At 37.2% G+C, this 19,538-nt stretch overlaps 2 protein-coding genes across 2 annotated transcripts in view; one reads left to right on the top strand and one right to left on the bottom strand.

Moving 5' to 3' along the window:
- Window positions 1-869: 869 nt before the first annotated feature.
- Window positions 870-14,067, bottom strand: LOC113669370 (KICSTOR subunit 2). Its single transcript, XM_027185386.2, has 13 exons — window positions 13,934-14,067; window positions 13,494-13,612; window positions 11,910-12,053; window positions 11,341-11,498; window positions 10,484-10,567; window positions 9,821-9,874; window positions 8,929-9,067; window positions 8,131-8,247; window positions 7,212-7,306; window positions 6,504-6,666; window positions 2,573-2,671; window positions 2,360-2,471; window positions 870-1,586 (listed from the first exon to the last, which is right to left on the bottom strand). The coding sequence occupies exons 1-13, from the start codon at window positions 13,941-13,943 to the stop codon at window positions 1,522-1,524; spliced, it is 1,359 nt and encodes a 452-aa protein (XP_027041187.2). The 5' UTR covers window positions 13,944-14,067; the 3' UTR covers window positions 870-1,521.
- LOC113669430 (V-type proton ATPase subunit H) overlaps window positions 14,065-19,538 on the top strand; it is a 9,766-nt gene continuing 4,292 nt past the window's right edge. Inside the window, exons 1-11 of the mRNA XM_089207249.1 lie at window positions 14,065-14,172; window positions 14,536-14,614; window positions 15,702-15,783; window positions 16,679-16,778; window positions 16,889-16,978; window positions 17,551-17,594; window positions 17,696-17,765; window positions 18,051-18,155; window positions 18,526-18,623; window positions 19,161-19,271; window positions 19,526-19,538. The exon at window positions 19,526-19,538 is cut by the window's right edge and continues 75 nt beyond it. Coding sequence (XP_089063375.1) covers window positions 14,545-14,614; window positions 15,702-15,783; window positions 16,679-16,778; window positions 16,889-16,978; window positions 17,551-17,594; window positions 17,696-17,765; window positions 18,051-18,155; window positions 18,526-18,623; window positions 19,161-19,271; window positions 19,526-19,538 — 783 coding nt within the window. The 5' untranslated portion in view covers window positions 14,065-14,172; window positions 14,536-14,544. The remainder of the gene's footprint in view (window positions 14,173-14,535; window positions 14,615-15,701; window positions 15,784-16,678; window positions 16,779-16,888; window positions 16,979-17,550; window positions 17,595-17,695; window positions 17,766-18,050; window positions 18,156-18,525; window positions 18,624-19,160; window positions 19,272-19,525) is intronic.

Raw genomic sequence — 19,538 nt, 5'->3', positions numbered from 1 at the left:
GAAAGTAATTCGTAACTCTCTACCTGTGCAAAGCATGTCAATTAGCAATTGACATGCTTTGCACAGGTGTTTTGTGATAAGTGGAGAAGTTAATTGTATTTCAAAAATTAAATCACTTTGAACTGCAGTGAAAGCTTTTATAGTTATAAAAGTATCAAAGGTAACCCCTCTGAGAACCTTCCCTAGTGTCTGTGTTATAGAGGTGTCCACTAAATATAGGTTAATTAATTAGGAAATGTGGGAAGAATAGTATGCAACTAAATGATGCAAGTTTCAGCCAGTTGAGGGTTCTTGCTTTTTTTATTGTGGTGCTAATGGTGTCTCCGTCAATTGCCAACTTAGTATTTAAGCACTAGTTGTGCTTGTTGATTATTTGACTTTCCCTGAATGTTTTATATCAGTGGAGCTAAAAGAAAAAGTTTGTGAGGCCATGCTTTAAAAAAATGACAGGAAGGCCTTAAAAGCTTACTTAGATCTTTATGAAGATGGAGGGTTATTTTATTGGCAGTTACATGTAAAGATAGGTTGCCGGGGCCACTTACCAGGAGTAGATTTATAAGTTAAAAATACTGCATTTGAGCTCAAATTTTACACAGACATTATTCAGGTATGATGCAAATTAAAAAAAAGCACATTCTTGTCTCATTCATAAGCGATGCAACATACTCCACAGGTGTCAAATTTATTAAATTTTATGTTCAGAATTACTGTTGGCCTTGATATTTTTAACATTATATAATATTTAACATTATATAACATTAGACAAGAAAATAACTATGGCTAGATGTGAACAAACTTGGTACCTTCGGGTAGATGTGGGTTAGCAAAGAAAAACGAGGCTAACTTAGGCAAGATGAGTCTAAAAGTGATAGGAGACGAGTGTTTTTTACCATTTAATGGACTCAGATTTGATATCAAAATAAACTTTACTTTTAATATTATTCACTACTTCAATTTCGCGATCGACTAAGTAATAAAAATTATTCACTGTCGCGTTCTCGATTGCGGTTGCGCGTCAATCGAAATAACGCCGTTGAAACCGTGTACCACGCCAGCACATTTACTCTGAATCTGGTTTATTGTTTATTGCTTTAGATCACATGACACGTGGTGGAAAAACTAACAATGAAAAATCAAGGACCAAATAAACGATAACACTCGAACCAAAGACGTGAGAAAACGTTACATTGTCCAACTCCTCCAAGAAAAATTAACGACGTATTTTCCTTCTGCTTAATTTTCCTAGTGCAATTTGAAGCCTCCACGCATTCTTCTGAGTGTCCGACCACATTCGAAAAATTAGTTATACGAATTACGATTATAAAAAATAAACTAAAAAAAATTTTCGAGCGTGACTCGCGTCACATTCACTGAATTGATTGTCTCTCCTTTTGGTATTTTAGAACAATGTTTTAATTAACTAATCATCCAGCCTTCTTTTCTGTTTTTCCTTCAACTTCCATGCTCCATTTCTTATTGAAGTGGTAGATATACAGCTTCACTAAGAACATCTCTCTATGTTCAATTCTTTCCCCCTTGTTTAAGCATAGCAAAGACTTTAGTGTTTCTGAGAAGGGCCGCTGTTTCTACAATGCAAGTGAGAACCAAAAATGTTATCAATACCCACTCATACTTTAACAGCTCAACAGAGTTCCAAGCTCAACTTGTCCTTTAAGAGTGATCAGCATCTAATTTCTCCTTACATTAATGCTGGTGAATCATTTATTATGATGATGAGAATACAGGAAATGATCTCCAACCTAAGAAACTTTGATTATTAACAAAACTAATTTTCCTTGTCAGCACCTTATGAAATGTATAGAGAACAGTATCAAGAATATGCATACTAATTTTAGGTAGGGTTAAAAACTCACCATGTGGTGACATAAAAAAAATAAATTAGTGACCAGATATAGCAGATTGGAGTGCCGCTCAGTGAAGAAACTACAACAGAACCCAGCTCGACTCAAATTGTTTGCCAGGGAAACCAGGATTGATCAAGAAAGTAAGGATTCAAAGTATGCTGATAGTAATTTGGTTTATCAAATGAGTTGATAATGTGAATGGCCATTGTAAAGAGTATCTCATTGACAAGCAAATTGCTCTGAAAAAGGGCTAACCCTTGAAATACAAGCTTTAGAAACTCTTTACTGTCCCAAATTTACATTACCAACTAAATTACATTGTAAAATCTTCCTCGAACACAGTACCATAGTTTAATCAAGGGCAATATATAGCTATGGGTTTGTATTTACAGGACATTTGGGTTAACCAAATTCAAGTAAGTGGTTGTTTTTCAAGCAAGGAATGTTCACTGTGCATAAATGCTTCAACCAATTCTCACGATTCATTTCCTTACCAGTCAGAAATGTGCTAACATAAGAGTCCTTCTCTGATCTTTTACTGTTGAATATAACTACAAGAGTCAGGCGTGGGTCCACTCGAGTCAAGAAGTACGTGCTCTGGACACGCTGAAAATTAAACCAACACCAGACAAGTGAGAGTTGGAAAAAGTTGTGGAGAAATCAGGCAGGAAAAGAGATGTTACTAAATTGGTTTGCAATAAGCATACATTGTCAAAGAAGTACACGATCTTCTCCATGGTGTTGAGTTCATGAACTTTATCGAGGAGTATAGACACGATATTTGGCCAGTGACCTACAGGCCGCTCCTGTAAAAAAATAAAGTTTGTTAGCCCTTTTAAAATTCTCTTTCACCTCTATTCATATTTTGTAAATTACCTCCCAGGTAAAATGTCAGGCGGGATATAGGTGGGATCCCGGCAATCCCACCCAGGATCCCAGGTGGGAATGGCGGGATCCTGCCTTAGGTGGTGGGATCCCACCTGGGATGAAAATTTGATCCCACCTGGGATCCCACATTTAATGCGGGATTCCTGCATCCCACTTGGGATCTTAGGTGGGACTTATGCATTCTACCCGGGATCCTGGTCGGGATTTACATATTTACATGGGATTCTTTATCCCACCCACGAAAATATTGTTTTGCTGTTTCTATTCTTACAAAACATTTTTGTGAGAGTTCCAATACTTATGAATCATCCACACACTCCGCAAATATTTGGCATGCGGACAAGACAGAGGTGGTCACTGTTCCCTTCGAGAAAATACACCTTTTAAATGACTTCTTCAATTTGCTTTATTTGAAACTCTGATCTGAAAATATTTTTAAAACAAGACTTGTTCGTAGTGAGAAGTGCAAACCGAGTTTCTTTTCATAACTTTATTTCTTAAATGTCCCAATCACTGGACCTCCTAAAAAATATTACTTCTTTATATTTTTGGTGCAAAATACAATTCCTTCTTTACCTACAAATGAAAAGTACAAGTTACAGTTCAATAATAACAGCTCTAAAGTTTACTAGTTGTTCTTCTCTGAGTCAGCGATCAACAAAATTTTTCTATACCTTGTAGGTCTGGTATAAAATTTTACTTGTAGTATAAAATGACAACCTTGTATCTTCGTCCTCTCCACCCCTTTCCAAGCTCGGGAAAGCTTCGGACTGTGCATAACCATTTGCAGACGAGAATTCCAATGCACCTCTGTAATCGCATGTAGTTGCTCCTGTCTCTCGTGCAAATGTTTTCTCCGTTATGAGGCGCACTTGACTCTGTTGGCACCACTGCTAGTTCAGTGGAAAGACCGACTGAGGAATCGAGATGGCTAGCTGTGTTGGAACGTATTGCTGAACGCTTGTTGTGGTCAAGCCTTGTTGATTTGGGTACTGGTACACTGGGATCATCTAGGTATCTCTTATACTTCCTAATGTGATTGGCTTGTGTTGTTTCTCACCTTCTCAAGTGGGTTTCGAGTCTTTCTTTCCTCGAAAACTTTCGGCCACAAATCGTGGCTAAACTTCAGAATACCCCGCAACTTTGGTCCGCCTCACTTACATGTGTCGGGAGGCTCTGAAGATCGAGGCATAACACAATAGACGCTATTCTTATTCAATGACATGTAAATGAGTTGCGGGGTATTCTGAAGTTGCTCCCAAATCGTGCATTCTTGTTCGATTCTTGTCGAGTATTTCTACATAGAGTGAACTCACATCATTATTTATGGCATCATCAAAACATGAATCCAAGGTATCCACCATCCAAGAGAGGAGAACAAGTCAGAAGAGACAGAATAATGTTGCGCGTTTCTCTTGAGACTGCAATGGGTCAAGCCAGCGGATTCTCTTTGCTAAAAGGTACACGTGATCATGCCCGTGATCGGAAACAAAGAAAACTCCATTTGGCGCTCATCTTTGAATGTACTTTTCATCGGTTAACCGCTCTTGCTTCAAGTTGTTTCTTTTATCAACTGTTTTGCTTAATATAACACTTCTAAAGATAGGTTTTATTGTGATTCAATGGGAAAACGAGAACAGCGTGAGTGTTTTAAATGAAAGTCGTTGGCGCCGTGGAATTAAAAGAAGGGACAATTAACAGTTGACATATCGAGTGGTTCAAACAACGATCGAGTGGCCATTTAAAGCTAGGAATTTTAGAAGTTTGTGGTGAGTACAAATGGCCATATTCGTTACGTGATCAAAATCTTATCAAAGAATAGAAATAACGGCTTGAATTAAGCTTACCTAACGCTCAGCGCAACTGAAACTCAAATAATTCTGAGAATCGAATTGATCACTTGCATGCTGCAGTTTTCTAGGCTTACACTTTACAATGAAATAAATATATGAGTAAGGTTTCAAGATTACTTTAGGCACATTTGGGAACATTCTGACCTTGCTTTGCTTTGAAAAATTCGACTGAAGAGAGAGCAGACTTTCAATCAGTACCTTTGTCAAAATTTTGATAACATGAATTATTGAGGTTTTGTCTTTCTTCTATTCTTTGATACACAACAGCCAATTTTTTTAAACGTTGAGCCTTAATACACTGTAGATGGTCTGCTTAAATGATGAAGAAAAAGTAATATGCTGAGTTGTGCTGTTATTCTTTAAAAATGTTTGGTTAAGAAATTTGTTAATAAAACAAGTCAAACACATGCTGGTTCATTGCAAATAAATTATGAGATCTTTATCACATATAGTCTGTGTATTCACGTACTGTTTGAATCATTTATGATCAACAGCTTGGTAAGACAATGGGACCCCATTGGAGGTGTCAGTATGTTCTATAGCTAGTTGGAAAGTTTTGGACCCTCAGTGGATTGATGGGGTCTATAGCTCACCTAGAAAATTTTATCCTCTTAATTTTAAGGATTAGGTTACAAAAGGAATTGATAAGATATCCTAACTGGTACATTTCATAAATCTGTGGTCTCCAGTGATAAACAGGATCCCTCAAAGGATTTTTCTGAAAGTGGGAAGCTATCTGTAATTTTATGCAGTGTCTAAACTGGGATTGGTAGGATCCCAGAGGCAATCCCGCTTGGGATATGATTTCCCAGGTGGGAAACTATCTGAAATTTGAGGCAGGATCCCAAGAGGGATTGGTGGGATTCTAGGTTTAATCCCACCCAGGATGTGCTTTCCCAGGTGGGATGCTATTAGGAATTTAAGGCGGGATCCCATGTGGGATCCCATGCGGGATGTTCCATAATCCCAGGTGAGATCCCAGGTGAAATTCCATGTGTGATCCCATGTGGGATCTTCCATAATCCCAGGTGGGATCCCATGCAGGATGTTCCATAATCCCAGGTGGGATCCCAAGCGGGATGTTCCATAATCCCACCCGGGACACACCTGGGATCCCAGGTGGGATTGGTGGGATCCCACCTTATATTTTTACCTGGGCTGTAATCTTGGAAGTTTTATAAGGGGCAGGTGTAAATGTAGTTGCTAAAAATATGCTATGGTTATAAAATTACACCCAATCTGAAGAAACGTTTTGTTTATTTAATTATCTATTTGTGTCATTTAGCCAGGCTGACCCAGTTCAGCTCTAAAGCTGGTTAATAAGTGTGGGCCTGTATAAACAACAACAAGGCCAGACTACAACACTGGGAGTTATGTTCCCTTCTCTTTGCAAAAGTGCCTTGGTTCTTAAACACTCCTGCTAATCAGTACAGTGCATAGCTTTTCAAAAACAAAGTTGAGGATGTTCCAGAATACTTTGTGAATATATATATATATATATATATATATATATAAAGCCTCACTTAAGTAGTAGTAGTAGTTGTCAGAGTGATGACTCAGTTTTGAAAGCTATACCAAGAGAGAGTTACTGCCAAAGATTGCTCATTTCAAGGAACTTTGGAGACAGCAATGATATTGTGTAAGTGGTGAGCTAAGACATAGACTGTGGTGGGCTAAATTAAGTTTTTTAACGATAAGTATTGTACTTCTTATAGGAGTCATTCCTTGTTAAGAACATTACTTGCTGATTAATAAAGTAGTTGAGTTTGTGGGATTGTAGTGTTTTTCTGTCAGTTAAATTATACCATAACATTGTTTATTTGATTATCCATTTTACATCAGAAAGTTGCTTCCCAAATTCAGAAAAGACTGTACCCCTAGGGAACATGTTACTTACCCCAGGGAATGAAAAGATGGCAGGAAAAGCTCCCAAGCCAGAGGGCTTCTCCTTAATATCATAGGGAAAGTGGTATCCATGTCCCTGGTACAGCTCCAACTGATGAGTATCCAGTAACATATTGACACTTAATGCATCTGAACGACGGATGAATGCCATGATCCTGAAAAACACAAACACTTCAAGTCAGTGTGCATATTCTCCATTCTGTTTTCCATATCTTTCCTCACGTGCTGACAGGGAGAATTTGATTTATAATCAAGAGCTTCTTCAGTTGGTGATCATTTCCTTTATTCTTGTAACTTAAATGTGTGACCAGGAGTGATATTGTAAGGAGAAATTAGATGCTAGTCACTCTTAGGGACAAAAAGGTTTCCCCATTTTCTCCTTAGAGTGACCAACATATAAAGTCTCCTTACAGCTTTATCAAAATGTCAATTAGATTGTTACTGAGAATCAAGAAAATTATCAACCAGGGGTAAGTGTCTTGATAGGACACTTAACTCTCAGAAATAGACACTCAAGGTTTTTAAGGTCACCAGTTAGGAGTATTAGCTTTCAGATCTTGGATTGAAAGGTTGAAGTACTCATTAGATACACAAAAGATTTTCTTCAGGATCTTGTCACTAGTTTGGTGCAGGTATTGAAGCGGTAAACACAATTATAATGAATAACATTAGCCACCACGATACGCAAAGTGACACATACCTTCCTACATAATCAATACTAGCCCGTGAAATTAATGACTTCGTGTCCATTGGTGTGGTCTGTCTCCCAAGTATATAGCAGAAATAGAGAGTGAACTGGAAGAATAAAATGGAGCACATGTGTGTCAAAAGAAGAATGAAGTATAAAATAGACTGAGTTTACTGCATCATGTAGTGTAACCATTTAATTCCCAGAAGTGATTAACATCTATAAGTAACTTCTCCCTATAATTTCCATTCATTATCCAGCAAACAGGTTATGGGAATACTCAAACTTATCACATAGAAGTTGTTACAGTGTATCGTGATCTGACACTAAATTCTTGTAACTAACTAACAAGAAAATATGCAGCAGCTAAAGGGAAGAATTTACAAATAGAGCTTGGGAGTTTAAGGGTTATGAGTGATTCATATCTAAAGCCCATCACCTCCTGGTCATATTTAACCAACCCTAAAACCCAAAAAGTGACTAGCATCAAACTTCTCCTTAAAGTATTCATACTGAATAAAACATTAGGGTCAACTAAAAGGGCTCTGGATTGATATAAAACTCTCCAGTTATTACCTTGGGAAATAGTATGGAAAATATGTATATTTATGAATTGTCATCATTACTAGACTATAAGGAGTCCCTCCTTTTTCCTTTCCCAAAATAAATCAGCAAAAAAATAAACCAAACAAAAAAATGGTGGCTAGCATGAGTTATGTGCAGCCTGCAAGCCACCATTCTTTTTTTTTTTCAATGACTTTTTGCACAATGGACTTCACCAAAAAGAAAGGACTGCTAATAGTCTACATCATCACTAACTCTACCATCATCATCATTATCATGGTCATCATCATCATTGTCATCATTTCCCATCCTTGTTGCCCAACATGAGTTACAAAACAGAACACGTACATGAACTTAACATTGTTACCTTTGAAACTAAGGCATCCTGCAGTTTTCCAAGCCACTGATAAAGAAAAGGTGCCTCAATGTGTTTCTTTGGGGTGCTGCCAAATAGTGACTTCTTACGTGTGAGTGAGGTTGATAGCTGGGAGGATGATGGAGAATCAATCATTTGTTTTATAGTCAAGAAATGGTTAGCATAAGATCAGGCCCTAGTCAAAACAGCTACATTACAAAACATTTCTTTTCCCTAGAGCAAGTCTGAGTCCTTGACCAAAGTGAGCCAGCAAGAGGTCTGGTACAGCACTCATTATTAGTGCCAGACCCCTGGTAGACCTCTCCTCCACTCATTCATTCACGAGCAAAGAAATGCTCGTTCTTTGCTAATAATTATGAGGGCCTCCCGGCAGGGTAAGGAATAGTTAGAGTTTATTTTTTCCCAGGTATAATGATATTTGTTTGCACACAGAATAGTTCAATGACTCTCCAAGCATGTGCCCATATCTTTGGAGTGTAATCAGCAATATTGCCACAATTTGATTTCTCAATGACTATGGGGGATAACTTTAGTTAACTATAAATTCTCTACTTTAACTCTTAAACTCCCAAAGGTGATTTACATGTAACTTCTCCTTATAACATCGATACATTAGCCACCAAACAGGTAATGAGAATACTCAAACTTATCATATTTAAGTTGTCACCTTAATCTAAAGCCAAATTCTCGCAACTAATTTACAAGGAAATGTGTAGCAGCTAGAGGGGAGAATTTACAATCAGATCTTGGGAGCAAAAAGGTTAGAGATGTAACATGTCTAACACTTACCTCCCCTGGTGGTAGAAACTGACACCAAGAAGACAGTTTGACGTAACTTTCATGAAGGTGAAGAAGGGATGGAAGGAATCTCCAGTCGGCCATGTCACACTGAGCTTTCAACAAATTGGACAAAATATCCACTTCAAAACTAGGTGAAAAAATACAAAATCTTGGTGAGCTGTCAAAGTTTGATCTTGTTCAATTGATCTTGATCAATTAGGAATTAGGAAAAGTGAAACACTACACATGATTTCATCCTTAAAATCTCAGAAGTGATTAACATTTAACTTCTCCCTATAATACCCATACAATATCTAGTAAAAAGGTAATGAGAATAAACGAACTTATCAGGCTGAAGGTATTCTCTTGATCTAACACCAAATTCTCATCACTTATGTACAAGAAATTGTGTAGCAGCTAGAAAGGAGAATCGTCAATCAGATCTTAGGATTTAAAGGGTAAATAAACATTCAGGGAGTTTCTTCAGAAAGTTGCCGGCTGAAAGTCCAAGGAACAGCTCGGATGCTTTGGTCATCTCATCGAATACTTGACAGCATAAGATCCAGCCATGTAGGCCAAACTGTACAACCTTTATTTTATGCACCTGGTAAGTGTGGGATGGCAAGAAATCTGATCCAAAAGCCATACTGGCCATTTCAATGGCAAATGGTGACAGCACAAATATACGGCAGATGACCCAGTCACCACATGGCCAATATATAGATGCAGATCATTGTTCTGTCACATTTACCAACTTTTTGGGTCCTTCGACAGCAATGATTTAGGTTTTTATAATAATGCTTATATATTGTTATAGCAACTCTACATAATTTACCCAAAACCAGAGTCTTAGACAAACATGAGCTGGAGTTCAAATAAAATGTGTATCTGAGTCATGTACCTGAAACTTGATTTAAGAGAATCCAAAATGGGATGATGAAAGCCCTTATTGTGTCTAAAACGAAACATATCACCTTGATTAACTTTAAGCTAGCTATGATCGCAAAGAGATTGGGGCTATTCTTCTAACCACACCTTATATGAGCACCATGTGACACATGAGTGCCCTTATTGATGTTTAACCCTGTTTGTATAAGCCTCTATACAGGCCCAAATGGCCCATGGGGCCAGCGCTCTGGTTTCCTTTAGCATGAAGTGGCTAGGAGTATTGCTACTCCCCCCCCCCCTCCTGGATGAGATGCTAATCCATTGCAGGGTTACCCCCAGCATTTTTGCTGTTACTTATTTGTACACCTGGACAAAGAGAAGCACTGTGAGAGTAAAGAGTCTTGCCTAGGAACACAACACAATGACCCTGGCCAGGGCTTGAACCCAGACCACTCAATCCTGAGTTGAGCACACTACCCATGAGGCCAATGCGCCTCCACTCCTGTTTGTATGTATGCATTAAACATTCTCCTGAGAGCTTAACATCTGAACAGATAATGATAAGAATTAACGACATCGATGAAGTGAGAGACCTAAGTCTTGAGTCTATCTGAGAAAAAGTCCCTACACTTTTTATGCAACAATTGTTAACTTGTTAGCTTAAAAAATTATGTACCTTTGACAAATCTCATCAATCATATTTGACAAGTCTGTATATTTTACATTTGTAGCTGATCCCATCATTGCCATGGCCTCATAACTGTAATTAACATTTTCAATCAAGGAATATAGTACCAATTTAAAATGTTCCATTAAATTGACAAGTAAGAAAACATCATTTGCATGTGGTTGTGGCAAGATATCAACATCATGATTGTTTTTTAACTTCTTCTTACACTGTCTACTCAATATCAAGAGAATATGTGATGAGAAAATAGAAACTGAACAGTTAGGGGATGTAATCATGATATCACACTAATTTCTTTGGATCAATGTTATTATCTGAGCAGCTGCCCACCCACCCCTCTCCTACAACAACTTCAGTCAATTGATAACAAGTCAAGGTTAATGTTGGGTTAGGGGAGGGGTAGGTGTGCAGTTGCTCAAGTTCAAGAAATTGCATGGCAGCTGGAGGGGAGAATAACGTATTCAACCTTTTAACTCCCAAGATTTCACTAGTAATTCTCCTTACTGTCTACCATACAATTCATGTGATGCTAGTTTGGAGAATCTGTAATTGGATCAACCAACAATCCCCTAATTGATATTTTTTTAAATTCTTGTTAATTGTCTGCTTGATATTGTATTGATAGAATAAGGAGAAATTCTGTCTTGGTCACTAGTGGGACTTAAAGGGTTCTACAAGAGAGGAAGGAGTTGAGCATCAAAGTACAAAGTCTTGACCTGGAAAATGGATGATCATTTTTTTACTCAAAGAGAATCACCCCAAAGAACCACATAACAACAAAAAACAGCCTTCTCCATGACACTTAAGCTGAGTGAACAAGTCTGTAGAACTTTACAGAAAGATACAAGTCAATTAACTCCTGTCTTGCCTGGGAAAATTGACACAAATGTCTGCACAACTCAGCCAACAAACTTCCTTCTAGTGGGGACCCTGTGGAACTGTGTGTTGTTTCTTCAATTTTCTTCAACTCCACTATCAGGGTTTTGAAGCTGTCCCTTACAGACTGTGAACAAAATATACAGATTTCAATTTAACTAACTAGGTAAAAAAATAGAGACACTACCTGCATATTGTGTAAGACCTTCTTTTGCATTACATTTCTGGCCCTACATGTAACTTGAATATTGCAAAACAAAACTGCATGTTCTCAATCAGTTTACACATAAAAAATAATTAACATAAATGATTAGCCCATAAGTACACATTAATTAATATAATTAGCCTGATTAGAATTAGTTAGCACATATTAATTAGCTGTACCTAACCTGCATGCTTAATCACAATATTGTTCTAGTAAGCTGACTAAAAATTAAAAACTGACACTTTGACAGCCTAACTGGATATCATTATAAAAGCAAGGCAAGGAATTACTTGTCAGTCAAGCATTAAATCTCGTCAGCTTTTTGTTACATACATCTTTCCTGAACAACCTTCTGGCAATAAAAGGGAAAGAGAAGTATGTCTTTTCTGCCGAAGCCAGATGTGACAGGGTGACTAGCAGTGAAGACCATGGTGTACTGGATACCAGTGGTAATCTTTTTGTTTCCTTCTCCTTCTCCTACATGAGAAAAATAACCAGGAATTTAATGTCAGTATCACTTCTGAGCAAAAAAGCCTTTGGTTCCCACCATAACCCTTTAACTCCCAGAAGTGATTAACGTGAAACTTCTCCCTATAATATCCAAACATTATTCAGCAAACAGGTAGTGAGAATTTTCGAACTTATCAAGCAGAAGATGCTATCTTCATCTAGCACCAAGCTCTCATAACTAATTTACAAGGAAATGTGCCGTAGATAGAGGGGAGAATTAACAATCAGATCTTGGGAGTTAAAGGGTTAAACTATAAATTCTGCTGAATTGACTCAAGACTCAGCTATTCAAAAGGACACAGCTGTGTTTGATTCTATCTCACTGCTTGTACTAGAAACTATTCAGAGTTTGCACAGATTAAATTTAGAAGAAGGTATATTTCAATCCAGTGAGGAAGTCCATTTTGGGAAACCAAGGAGGATTTAATTTCAATAGAAACCTAGATGATATTAATTAAATTCATCATTAAATTAAAAAGTTAAACATTTCAATGTGACTTCCTCTGTCAAATGAGGGAAAATTAATAGTTTTTCTAGTAATGAACCCTTTCACTCCCCAAAGTGATTAACTCTTTCACTCCTAGTAGTGACCAAGACAGAACTTCTCTTTAAAATATCAATACAATCTCAAGTAAACAAGTACTGAGAATTTAGAAAAATATCAAATAAAGTGGATTATTATTTGAGTCACTACAAATTCTCCAAACTAAAATTGTAAGCAGTATATGGTACACAGTAAAGAGAATTACTAAAGGGATCATGGGAGTGAAAGGGTTCATGTGTAACTTCTCCCTTTAATATCTATGCATTATTTGACAAACAGGAAATCATACATGCCAACTCTCCCGCATTATGAGGGAATCTCTTAGATATAGATCAAATCTTCCATTCTCCTACATGGTTTACCAAATCTCTCAGATATTAGCAAGGAACAATCTTTCAAAGTATTTGCTCCACTGTAGACTAACATTGTATTCCCAAATTTACCCAAATCAAAACAATTCTGGTTTTTCACACATGTTGCCGTTTCTTAAAGCATTTTTTATGCAATCAAATCTTGCAGAAACTAAACAAAAGCTTTCTACATTTTTAGGGAAGGAGATAGATTTCATAGCAGGGCTGGGCATCAATTTTTCAACTGGGAAGGTGTTGTTGGGTTGATGCTGTGGTGGTATAAGAGAAAAATCTCAAGATTTAAGATCTTAACAGGTTGGCATCTCTGGGTAATGAAAATACCCAAACTTATCTGGTAGAAGTTGTTACCACAATGCAACACCAAACTCTTGTAACTAATCTACATGGAAATGTGTAGCCGCCATTGGGGGGGGGGGGGGGGAGAGGGGGATTTAGAAACAGATCTGGTGAGTTTGAGGGTTAATAAGTCGTAAAAAATGCCGAGGAGATTACCACTTGATCCTTTGCCTTATCAAAAGCAAACTGACTCAATGCATGAAAAAATGTCTCCAGTAGAGCTTGTTCTCTAGAGATGGGCGGTATGCTTGGGGATGGACTGACGCCTCTCTTTTCTGTAGATATAAGCAAAGCAGCATTGCACCGGAATACGATTTAGAAATGAAAACATTAACGTTTTTATACCAGGGTTTCAAGTCCAGGTGAAGAAATGAAAAACGTAATTCTAAAGGTGTAGCTAGGCTTAAAATAATCAAAGTGAAAGCAGCCACCACATATAACAACAACCTCCTGCACCTTCCAAAAGCTTAACAACAACAAAATTGCTTAGTACCCAAAAAACCTCGAAAGAGTACTGTTGACTAACTTCTCATTTGAAACAACATTTGATACTCTTCTTCGAAACTTAAACTCACACATATGATTATAATATTTACCTGATTCCATTTTAATACTTTTCAAGATAATTCAGGCCATTCCAAGGAAACAACTAACTCCTTTTTCATCTAAAATCCTCACAGAGCACTGTAAGAGCGTCCGCCATCTTTGTTTAGGACATGTAACCAAGCCTTGTCGCAATGCCAGTCTCTCGCGGGTCTCACCGGCCAGGTCACATGAATCTGGGTGATGGAGGTTCGATCTTCATAACAAGTTTGTCTTCGCCGATATTTAGCCGGTAATTCCTTTACATCATATTCTAGTCTATGTGTTTTTAGACTTCTTCTTACTTTCTAGAAGGCTCACTCAGTTCATGTCGGGGAAAATAGGAGAGGATCTTTAATTTGTTAGTGATTAGATTTAATTTACCAGATACAGTATTTGTCGAAAAATCCCTCATGAAAGATGTAACAGTACTTCCGTTTGGAAAATCCATTATACATTTGAGGTGAACCTTAATGATTGCTCGAGTCTTTATTTTCTGTCGGTTATAGTGCACTGTACGTGGTAGTATCAGCTTTGTCAATTTGTGTCGGAAATCATAAAACAGTGTCTTGTCGAAACAGCTGATTTTGCGTTATTTTTATCTGTTTTCCTTCAGTTTCAAACTATGACCGGTTACGAGAGCTTCACAGATATTGCCACAGACAAGGGCGTGGAAGATCCAAATCTTTCCTCAGGTAAAGTTTATTCGTTTATCTATCCTATTTATTTATTTGTCTATCTATTTGGCGCTGTTTAAATTAATTTGTGTACGTATCAGGTACTAAGCTTCTAGTACCATTGCTCAGGTGATCACAGATATTCTTGCACTCTGATTGGTTGAGGATTGCAACATATCTTGCTGTAATCACCCAGTGGGAGGTGATTATAACTGGGGTGCTGATATTTTTGGAACAAACGCAAAGTATCAAGAAAATAACTTAAGGAGAAAATGCAGACTCATTTGAAAGTAAAAACAGAAGAATGGTGATGAAGAGAGAAAGTGCTAGTGACCAGTTCAAAATTGATAGGAGGGACCTGAAGCAAACCACAACTGCGATGGCACAGAGGACGTGGCTAAACAATGGTTCAGCATACATGTGCATTTAAACACTTTGTACAATACTTAGCTGTCCTCTGCAAAACACATTGAAATCACCAGAATTTGCTGGTCTGCGAAAGGAAACCATGACAGCAAATTGTTTGACTTTACATTTGGAACTCAATCCTGCTTAGATACAATATGCTGAAGTTGAGATGTGACAGTTTAACATTTTAACTCCCAGATCAAATTTTTAATTCTCCTTACTGTCAACCATACAATTCTTAGAATGTTATTTCAGAGAATTTGGTATTGGATCATCTAATCATCCCCAAATTTATATTTTTCTATTTTCTCGTCACTTATCTGGTTAATATTGCATTGATAATGTGAGGAGAAATTCTGTCTTGGTCACTCATGGGAGTTAAAGGGTTAAGAGACTGTACCTCAAGCCACTTGTGAAATTCCAGCTGAAATATAAATTAATTTTTTAAATGACATCTCTCAAGACATAACTATCCTGACTGTGTAAGGTCCCTATTAGTTTGAACTTGATTGGCAGGGAGGGTACTTTGAGTTTTTTGGACCAATTACATAGAAAAGTAAGGCAAAATCAAAACATTCTGAAATAACTTTTAATACTCAATTGAAAATTACTCTATCAAGAGATAATAGTCACAGTTACTGGCTGTGAGAGCCACTTATCCTTACCTGCTCAATCCATATCTTTGTATCTTTTGCAGCCATTGTTATGCCATTTGGATTGTTATCAGTTGAGAGTGAAGAAGTTAGGAAACAGAAAGTCAACTGGCAGACTTATGTTCAGTAAGTTCCATGCCCTTTCTCATCAGGAGACCTTAGCTCTGTAACAAATTAGAGAAAAATTGAATTTTTCCATAGCTAGGCATGCAAAATATTATCATTCTAAGTAGTTGAGTGCTAAACAAGAATTTCAACTTTTCCGACTAAGATTGTAACATTTGGTGATGATTGATGGTGTTTCTAAGACAATTATTGATGATGCTGATAACCACATCGATAGTTTTAAAAGTAATGACAGAGAAGACAATAATGATCCACAGGAATGACAAAACATATTATTGTAGTTATTCAGCTACACAACCCACCCAGACACACTGCCAACTTAAGAATGCAAAAATGTCAATTTTCCAACAGGATATTTTTGTGAAAATATTCCATTATAAAAGGTACCATCAGTTTTAGAGATTTGCAGGTGCGCAGTGAGAGTAAAAATTGTGCACCTATAAATAGAGTAAGTACAGATGATTTAGATGATCTGTTCTAACAACAATTTGAACTTTTGTCCATTTTTGCTTTGCAAACAGAGGGAAATGGGTTCAAAATGATTTCAGTGTCAAAATTACTATTGGCATGTATATTAATCATGCAGGGATGTAGCTAAAGTTTTTAACAGGCGGGAATCTTGCAATGATAGGCAGGTATTTGGACTGAAGGCCCACTCTTACATGCCTTTGGCACGCTATACCTAGAAGGTGTAAGCAAATGAAATAAATCAATAACAATCTTCTGACAACATTTAAAAACATTTTGGATAAGGAAGTGGTGCTTCACAGCCAGAAAAATCACGTTCACAGCTGGGTAATTTTCCCAGCCTCCTGCTATTATCTACATCCCTGCTAATGTCTTTCAGTTATTATATGATGTTATTTCTAACTGGATTACCTGTTAATTTCATAAGGAGCCAAATGATAAACCCGGAGGATTATGAAATGATTGCTGACTATGACTGCATGGGAGTTGAAGAAAGAGGAAAAATTCTGGAGGAGAAGGGAGATCAGGTATGAAAACGTGAAAAGTGGACAAAACACTTTCAAACTTTATTTCTTGAGAACTGCTTCAAACTGTTCTCTTCAATGGACTTAATTGGCACGGCATATTTCTTCTTCAGTTTGCCAAGAGCTGTTTGTCATTGCTTGCTCGACTGTCACGGGACAAGACAATCAGATATATACTTGTCCTGATTGATGATATGCTGACTGTAAGTATTTCAATTTATATTTTGCCAGCAAATTAAGTGAGGCTGAAACAGGTGTTGAGTTTTTGACCAATGAAAGCAGTCCCTTGTCTGTTTGATGGTGAAGTCCAGTGAAGCACAATAGTTTATTAATTTTTGGCACTTTAGTTGATGAACATGAAATGGAAAAGAACATTTATAGATGGACAGTAAATTTACAAATATTTCAAATCAATGCATATTTGATTTATAATTACTTTTAAACCAGTTGTTTTCTATGCACTGTAGCAATTGACTTCTCCTTACAATATCCAGGAAACAGTGAATGAGAATACTTGAACTTGTCAGATAGAAGTTTTTAATCTTGATCGGACACCAAATTCTCGTAACTAATTTACAAGGAAATGTGTAGCAGCTGGAGGGGAGAATTAACTATGAGATCTTGGGAGCTTCATGATTAAAATTAAGAGGTAAAAATGAAGATGACTTCCCAAAGAGTGTGAAAGAAAATACAAAAATTATCTTATATTTTTTCCTTCTTTTGTAACATTAGTTTTAGTTCAAAAAGATGAATTTGTGAATTCTTCCACTTTCAGGAGGAAAGAAGCAGAGCATCTATATTTCATGAATTTGGTGAAAGGTAAATGTGCATTTTGTAATGATTTTTGCGTGCCTTACATTTTACCTGAGTTTGCCTTCAGAGTTATGAATGATGAATGTTTTTTCATGTTTGTTACACAGGGCAAATGTCAATGTGTGGGCTTCATTTCTGAAATTTCTCAACAGGGAGGATCAATTTATTGTTCATCAGGTAACAGCTGGGCTTTCACCATATCACTCTCAGATGATCAACATTCCCCTTCTCCTTGCTTGTCTCAAGATGTACAGTATAGTAACTTTGCATGTGGCTTATGCAGTTTTGACTACAATCTCCAAGTCTTCTTCAGGAAATCTGGAGCTGTCAACTCTACAAATATTATGCGCCATGAAATAGTTGTCCTTAAAGTTCCTCTCAGGGAGAAATGATATTTATTTTAATCATTATTTTTCATCACAGCTGTATGTAAAATAATTGTTTTTAATTGTATTTTTTCAGACAGGTATTATTATAGCTAAGTTGGCTTCCTGGGGAAAAGTTTTGTTGCCAGATTCTGACCTAAATTACTTCCTGTCTTGGATGAAAAATGGCCTGGCATCAGCAGTAAGTAATTTACCCTTTAACCCCAAGAGTGATCAGCATCTGATTTCTCCTTGCAATATCACCCCTGAATCAACCATTAAGGTCACGAGAATAAAGGAATTGATCACTAACTGAAGAAGCTCTTGATTGTGAAACAAATTCTCCTTGTCAGAACCTTAGGAAATGTATAGAGAACAGTATGGAGAATATGCGTACTGATGTTAGGGTGTAAAGGGTAAACACATTGCTGTAACCTTGAATTATTTTTTATTAGGCTGAAAGGTTTGCCGTAAATGAAGAGCAACACGAAGGGATACGCTGTTAATAAAACACTATTCACTCAGTTACTGTCACATCAATGTGTCTGAAAATAATTTTTTTCGTTTTTCAGGGAAATGGGTACCATCATAGTGTAGCTCAGTGTCTTCAGCTGATGTTGAGACATCATGTATACAGACAAGCGTTCTTCAAGGCAGATGGCATTCAAAGGTGTGTTTAAACAGAAATATAACAGAATTACCTCAAGCCCCTTTTACACAGGATGCTCAACTGAATCAAAGTGCAGCATACTGCATGTTCCACTCAACCCCCAGAATGTTTTTCAGATTCCCCTCAACTATTTCCCTGTAACCAGTTATAATCCTGAGGGAGGGGGGAGGAAGGGGGGGGGGGGAGGAAGGGGAGGAAGTGCACCTGAATTAAATGCAATCAGATGTAATTCTTTCAAAGGCTTATTCTTAGAGCATCTTTAACCCTTTAACTCCCATAGGTGATTAACATGAAATTTCTCCTTATAATATCCAAACATTATCCAGCAAACGGGTAATGAGAATTCTCAAATGTATCGGACAGTAGTTGTTATTTTGATCCAACACCAAATTCTCGTTACTAATTTACAAAGAAATATGCAGGAGCTTGAGGGAAGAATCAACAATTAGATCTTAGGAGTTAAAGGGTTAGTTGATTTGCAGTCTTGGCTAATTTTCAAGTCATCTATTTGATGTTTTTTTTATCTGTTTCCTTCAGTGTTGTGTCTGCTCTTGTGGCCCCTAATATTGGTTTCCAGCTTCAGTACCAGCTCATTTTTGTTCTCTGGCTGTTGTCGTTTGATCCAAGGATTGTGGAGCGTATGATTGGGTAATGAACATGTAAAAGTTAACATTTTTTGTTTTAATACTGAAGCATAGGTAGATTTTTTTAACAGGAAGGGTAGCACACAAGCACGTCTTTGGAATTTTGGACGATGCCAAGATATTCCATGTCCTAAAACCAGAGTTCACCAATACCTGTGGAATCCTTCCTCTTTAGTTATGCTCATGCGATAATAAAGGTAAATCTTTCACTCACTGAACTACAACTTGTCGTGATGATATGATCATTTTCTTTTACAGAAATAGTGCTGTT

Source organism: Pocillopora damicornis, chromosome 1, assembly GCF_964200805.1.
Source record: "Pocillopora damicornis chromosome 1, jaPocDami1.2, whole genome shotgun sequence".
Classification (NCBI taxonomy): Eukaryota; Metazoa; Cnidaria; class Anthozoa; order Scleractinia; family Pocilloporidae; genus Pocillopora; species Pocillopora damicornis.
This window is presented reverse-complemented; position numbering and strand designations above follow the sequence as displayed.

Bases quoted from the DNA above. Each gene is read 5' to 3' on its own strand.
- LOC113669370 (XM_027185386.2), bottom strand. The intron at 12,054-13,493 runs GTAATCTCCTCG...TTTCTCATGTAG, and splicing joins ATAAGGCAAAGGATCAAGTG to GAGAAGGAGAAGGAAACAAA. The intron at 11,499-11,909 runs GTATGTAACAAA...TTTTGTTCACAG, and splicing joins GAAGGTTGTTCAGGAAAGAT to TCTGTAAGGGACAGCTTCAA.